The 7,052-nt window shown below is 39.5% G+C and overlaps 1 protein-coding gene across 1 annotated transcript in view; it reads left to right on the top strand.

Moving 5' to 3' along the window:
* The window catches only part of MORC4 (MORC family CW-type zinc finger 4), a 38,712-nt gene that overhangs the window by 30,496 nt on the left and 1,164 nt on the right, over positions 1–7,052 (top strand). Inside the window, exons 12-13 of the mRNA XM_024749583.1 lie at positions 5,744–6,437; positions 6,740–7,023. Of these exons, the coding sequence (XP_024605351.1) occupies positions 5,744–6,437; positions 6,740–7,023 (978 nt within the window). The remainder of the gene's footprint in view (positions 1–5,743; positions 6,438–6,739; positions 7,024–7,052) is intronic.

Below are 7,052 nucleotides of genomic sequence, written 5' to 3'. Positions count from 1 at the left end.
AAGCTGCATACGAGAAATACTAAAAAGAGTTCTTCACCTTGAAAGCAAGTGACACCAGATAGTAATTCAAATTTGCATGAAAAAACAGAGTACTGGCAGTGGTAACTGTAATTAATTGTAAAAGACAATACAGTGGCATATTTCTTCCTCTTTCTATTCTTAACTGATTTAAAGAATAATTGCATAAACAATGTGTATATATTTGTATATAATTTTATATATGAATATAATTTTATTGTTGGGCTTGTGTATAGATGTAAAATATTTGCTGATAACAGCATAAAAGAAGTGGGTGGGAGCAAAGCTGTATTAGAGTGAGGAATTAACGCCAGATGGTAACTCAGATCCACAGTAAGAAGTGAAGAAAATTAAAAATGGAAAAAGAAGGTTGATTTAACAAACTCTATAAATATTATAAATATGTCCTTGCTCCACTTACTTCTCTTAGCTTCCTGAAAAGGCATAACATTACATAAAGTAATAATTGTAGTAATGTATTGTTAGATTCATAAATGTTAAACTAGAAAATATCCACAAAACATGAAAAGAGGAAAAGTAGAGGAAGAAAGAAACAAAGAAGGCATGACACATGCAGAAAACAGAAAGCTAAATAGCGGACGTCAATTCTGACATAACAGTAAAAACATTAAATGTGACCAGATTAAACAATCCAATCAAAAGATGGAGATTATCCAATTGGATTTTTTTAACATACCCAAATTTAATATCTATACACTTTAATTCAGAGATACAAATAGGTTGAAAATAAAAAGATGAAAAAAGACGTACCATATAAATAGCAACCATAAGAGAGCTAGAGTGGCTATACTAATATCAGAAAGAATAATAGACTTTCAACAGAAAATGTTACTAGATATAAAGAGGGACATTTCATATTGATAAAGTCCATTAGGAAGATATAAAAATTATACCCATATATGGACCTAACAACAGAACCCCCAAAATGCATGAAGCAAAAGCAGACAGAATTGAAGGGAGAAACAGATAATTTAACAATAATAGTTGGAAACTTTAATATCCCACTTTCACCATAATTCGAAAAGAGACACGTACCACAATGTTCATTGCAGCACTGTTTACAATAGCCAGGACATGGAAGCAACCTAAGTGTCCATCGACAGATGAATGGGTAAAGAAGATGCGGCACGTATATACAATGGAATATTACTCAGCCATAAAAAGAAATGAAATTGAGCTATTTGTAGTGAGGTGGATGGACCTAGAGTCTGTCATACAGAGTGAAGTAAGTCAGAAAGAGAAAAACAAATACCATATGCTAACACATATGTATGGAATCTAAAAAAAAAAGGGGGTTCTGATGAACTGAGGGGTAGGACAGGAATAAAGATGCAGATGCAGAGAATGGACTTGAGGACACGGGGAAAGGGGAAGGGGAAGGGGAAGCTGGGACGAAGTGAGAGTAGCATTGACATATATACACTACCAAATGTAAAATAGATAGTGGGAAGCAGCCGCATAGCACAGGGAGATCAGCTCGGTGCTTTGTGACCACCTTAGAGGGGTGGGATAGGGAGGGTGGGAGGGAGACGCAAGAGGGAGGAGATACGGGGATATATGTATACGTATAGCTGATTCACTTTGTTATACAGCAGAAACTAACACACCATTGTAAATAAAAAAAAAGATATATCTCACTTTCAGTAATGGGTAGAAGATCAACAAGGAAGTAAAACAGTTGAAGAATGCTATAAACCAACTGGACCTGACAGATATGTGCAGAACACTTCACCCCCAAACAGCATAATACATATTCTTCTCAAGTGCATATGGAATATTCTCCAGGATAGACCATATGTTAGACCATAAAACAAGCCTCAACAGATTTAAAAGGATTGACATCATACAAAGGCTGTTCTCCAACCACAGTGGAATTAAATTAGAAACCAACAACAGAAGGAAATTTGGGAAATTCACAAATATGTAGAAATTAAATAACGCTCCAAAATAACAAATGAGTAAAAGAAGAAGTCACGAGGGAAATTAGAAAGCATCTTAAGATGAAAATGAAAATAAAATATACAAAAAATTATGGATTGAAGCTAATAAGATATTCAGAGGGAAAATTATATTTGTAAATGCTTATATTAAAATTGAAGAAATATCTCAAATTGGTAACAAACTTCTGCCTTAAGAAACTACAAAAATGAGAGCAAGCTAAACCCAAATCAAGGAGAAAGAAGGAAATAAAAGATCAGAATGGAAATGAAATAGAGAATAGAAAAACAATAGGGAAAATCAGTGAAACCAAAAGTTGACTCTTTGAAAGGAACAATAAAAATTAAAACAATTAATAAAATAATTCTATTTATAGTAGATTCAAAAATAGAATCTTTGGGAACAAAGTTAACAGAAATTAAAGCTAGACTTGTACACTGAAAACTACAAAACACTGTTAAACGAGATTAAAGAAGACCTAAACCAATGGAAAGACATTTCATGTTTGTGTATCAGCAGATTTAATGTTGTTAAGATGACAGTACTCCCGAAATTGAGTACTCAATGCAATCCCTATCAAAATATCAGCTGACTTCTCTGCAGACAGCCAATGGAGGAATATGACTAAAAGAAAAAAGAAAATAAGAAACTATGTAGTTGGAAAATAATTCCTGCTATGTAAACTCTAAATTAATCTCTACTGAATCAGTGCATACAGGTCTGGAATAAGATTTGATTCCTAGAGGGAAGAACCAGGAGTATTTACAGAACCAGTAAGTGAAATCCACTCACTGTCTCTCATTAACATAATAGTTCCTTTTTTGATTGCCTCTTATTTGCAAAATTTTGTTCCCTCATCTCCATGTAGCAAGTTAGTTAAACTACCTTCTGTTAAAGAGTTTATACTTTAGTGGGAAACCTGCAATACACACACACACACACACACACACAGTAGAAAGTAATATATATTATAGAGAGAGTGCTAAAGTGCTATAGGAATTCAGAAGTGGCATTTGAACTGGACTTAAGACCGCAGTGTTGAGGAGGAGAAGTGTATTCCTTTCAAAAGAAGCAGCCCGAGAATTTGTGAGGCATTCTGTTTGGCTGGTATCTTTGAAGGGAAGTAGTGAGAAATAAAGCTAGGGCCAAATTATATCCCAGCTCTGCCACTCACTAGCTACATGACCTTCGGAAAGTTATTTAATCTCTCTAGGCCTGAGCATCCTCTTTTTAAAATGAAGATAAAAATACCTCCTCCCTCAGGGTTATTGGGAGAATTGGGTGAGACCATACACATTAAGAGCTGTCTGGCACAAAGTGCTCAGTAAATGGTTCCTGTGTTTTGGAAGGGAAAAGCTTGAATACCAAGCTAAGACATCTGAGCTTTTATGTTGTGGGGAACAATAACTAAAGATTGCAAATAGGGAGGCAACATAATCAGAGCAATGCCTTAGGAAGATTAACTTGGCAGTGGGTGATCTGGAGGTGTGACAAGGGGAGACTGGAGGAGGCCATTGCAAGAGTCCAAGAGAGGTAATGAGAACTTGAACTTGGGTATTGATAGTGGTAGAACTATATAAAATTACTGAGAGTTTGTTGGTGTCATAACACAAATAGGAAACGTGGGAGAGGGAGCAGGTTTGAAGGTGAAGGTGAAGGGTCAGTTTTATACATACTGAGTGAGATATCAGTGAGACCTCCAGAAAGAAATGTGTAACAGGCAGTTTGAAATTCAGTACTGGAGATCAAGGCTGGGAAAATGACTTGGAAGTTATCTTCCAGAAGTTAGAGCCAAAAGATTGTATGAGATTACCAAAGAAAAGAAATGTAGGGGGACTTCCCTGGTGGTCCAGCGGTTAAGACTCCGCGCTCCCAATGCAGGGGGCCCGGGTTCAATCCCTGGTCAGGGAACTAGATCCCACATGCATGCCACAACTAAGAGTTCGCATGCCACAACGAAGACCCAGCACAGCCAAATGAATGAATGATTAAATAATTAAATAGTTAAATAATTAAATAAATAAAAAGAAAAATGCAGGGAGAGAAGAGAGGATAATTAAAGACAGAATCCTTAGAGATGGGAAAATGAAGAGAAGGCAGATAATTTGACTTTAATTGCCTTTCATAAAACTTTGTTGTTGCTATCTAGTATCATGTACCCTTCCTTTATACCTGCAAACTGCTTGTTTTACTATCATCCTCATTACCACCGCTAAATGGACCACCTAGAGTGGCCCTACGCATGTTTAAAGATGGATACATTCGTTCTTACATAGCCCCTAAGTCCTTTTGCTTTCCCCCTAAGGCCGACACAACAAGATCTATTAAGATGACAGACCAGTTTTATTTCTGGGTGAACACTAGTTTTGAAGAACATTCAGGGCATTCTAAGAAGCTAAGGTTTGAGATGTCTTAACAGATATTCTCAGAAATTACAGAGAAATACAAGCAGCCTTGAGATATGGTGGCCAGTAATGTGCCTGGCTCTTTTCTCATTGGAAAAAAAATTTTTTAATTAATTAATTTATTTATTTTTGGCTGTGTTGGGTCTTTGTTGCTGCGTGCGGGCTTTCTCTAGTCGTGAGCAGGGGCTACTCTTATTGTGGTACGCGGGCTTCTCATTGCGGTGGCTTCTCTTGTTGCGGAGCACGGGCTCTAGGTGAGCGGGCTTCAGTAGTTGTTGCTCGTGGGCTCAGTAGTTGTGGCTCGCGGGCTCTAGAGTGCAGGCTCAGTAGCTGTGGCGCACGGGCTTAGTTGCTCCGCAGCACGTGGGATCTTCCCGGACCAGGGCTTGAACCCGTGTCCCCTGCATTGGCGGGCGGATTCTCAACCACTGCGCCACCTGGGAAGCCCTCTCACTGAGAATTTGAAAGTTAATTTTCACCTTGAAATTTCTTGGTTTTCTGGAGAGAGAGCACAAGAGTTATAAGGATAAAAATGGGGGTCCCATGGTGCTGCATGATATAAACTTGCATATGGATTTCGTTGGCTTCAGTTTTCTTGTTAGTTCCTTCAACCGTTAGTATAATATAGCAGCTACAAATAGAAGGTGATTTGAGGTCACTGTCCTGGGCTTTCCTGAAGAACTGAGGGAGTGCCTGTTTGCCCTGACAAAGGGGAATTCTTTTGCCCCAAGTGGGGAATGACTTGAATTGGCCGATTCAGTTTCTTTGTTTCTGACTAGGGCCCTGTGTTTTAATTAACTTTTACAAGTGGATAATGGGCAATAGCCACAACCCAGTTGGCTGGCAAAGGCATTGTGTATTGTTCCATAGCAGTATAAAAAATGTGCATAAGTCATTGATACTGGAAGGTCTTTGTGACACTTTAACGATCTGGCTCGGTCTCCTCTGCTTACTCCACTAGGCTTTTTATGACCTTTTTTTCCATTCTCGTGTTGGGTGATTTTGAATGTGTATTTTTGTTTTTCTTCCTTTACTTGCCGTTTGGAAGCTTCTAAGTCAGGCTAGCTTCAATCCTATTTTCAGAAATCTTACCAAGGTCAGCCTGGTCCTGTTATATCCAGATGCTGACTCTTCTTACCTTTCAATCTACTCTGTTTCTTAAGACACATTGCTGTCTCAGCAAATTGCATAAGTGAAGGGTTTGGGGTTTGGAGGTAAAGACGTATTCCTAATCTGAAATGACCTGTGAATAACATCTAGAGTCAGTTTTAATATGGGAAATTTGAAGAGGGGCTCCATAGGATAAGAATATACTTAGCTTGTATTGTGACAGCTTAAAATTTAATTTTCTCTTCTTGCAGTAAGTACAAATGGATCCTAGGTGAGGAACCTGTGGAGAAACGAAGAAGGCTCCAGAATGAGATGACAACACCTCCTCTAGATTATTCCATGCCTGGCCCTTACAGGAGGGTAGAGGCAGCAGTTGCCTACCCAGAAGGGGAGAACAGCCATGATAAATCGAGTTCTGAGAGAAGCACACCACCATACCTTTCCCCAGAATACCCAGAAGCAATCAAGAATACCAGTCAGAGTAGGGAGGTCTCAGTTCTGTATGCAGGGGCCCAAGACCAACACCAGGGCTCCCTGCTCCCTGAAGAATTAGAAGATCAGATGCCAAGATTGGTGGCAGAAGAATCTAACAGAGGCAGCACACACCTAAACAAGGAGGAAGTAAGCAAGGGACCTTTTGTAGCTGTTGTCGGTGTTGCAAAAGGTGTTAGAGATTCAGGAGCTCCCATTCAGCTGATCCCTTTTAACAGAGAGGAACTTGCTGAGAGGAGGAAAGCAGTTGAATCCTGGAACCCGGTGCCTTACTCTTCTGTGGCCTCTGCTGCAACTCCTGCTGCAGCTGTTGTGGAGAAAGGAAGAGGCTCTGAGGAGAGCGGAGGTCATCATACACCAAAGATGAAGAACCAAAGAGAGCTAGAGGAACTGAAGAGAACCACAGAAAAGTTGGAACGTGTTTTGGCAGAAAGGAATATGTTCCAGCAAAAGGTTAGAGTAACACCTTACTCTACAACGAGAGGCCGTTGTAACCAAGGAACCAGAGAGATGGAACTCCAATGATCTCATGTTCTGTGGCCTTTAAACAGAATAAGCCATTGAATGATCCTGTGGTATATCTCAGATTGAGTGAACCCTAATGGGCTTCCCTCCTATATTTGGGGTTTGAAAAGGTCCATAGTAGAATATGTTTAGAGAAATCACAGGGTGAATATATTCAGGAAAATTTGGGGCACTCTCTTTAGCTTTCACTAGTATGTGGGGTCATTGAATTTCTGTTTCTTGGACTGCAGGTGGAGGAGCTGGAACAGGAGAGGAATCACTGGCATTCTGAATTCAAGAAAGTCCAACATGAATTGGTGACCTATAGTACCCAGGAGACAGAAGGCTTGTACTGGAGCAAGAAACACATGGGCTATCGCCAAGCTGAGTTCCAGATTCTGAAAGCTGAGCTGGAAAGAACCAAAGAGGAAAAGCAGGAACTAAAAGAGAAACTGAAGGAGACAGAGACACACCTGGAAGTGCTGCAGAAGGCTCAGGTCTCCTACCGGACCCCAGAGGGAGATGACCTAGAAAGGTTAATTACTAGGGTTTAGTAATCAGAAT

The sequence above is a fragment of the Neophocaena asiaeorientalis genome, unplaced genomic scaffold, assembly GCF_003031525.2.
Source record: "Neophocaena asiaeorientalis asiaeorientalis breed wild unplaced genomic scaffold, Neophocaena_asiaeorientalis_V1.1 scaffold850, whole genome shotgun sequence".
Classification (NCBI taxonomy): Eukaryota; Metazoa; Chordata; class Mammalia; order Artiodactyla; family Phocoenidae; genus Neophocaena; species Neophocaena asiaeorientalis.
This window is presented reverse-complemented; position numbering and strand designations above follow the sequence as displayed.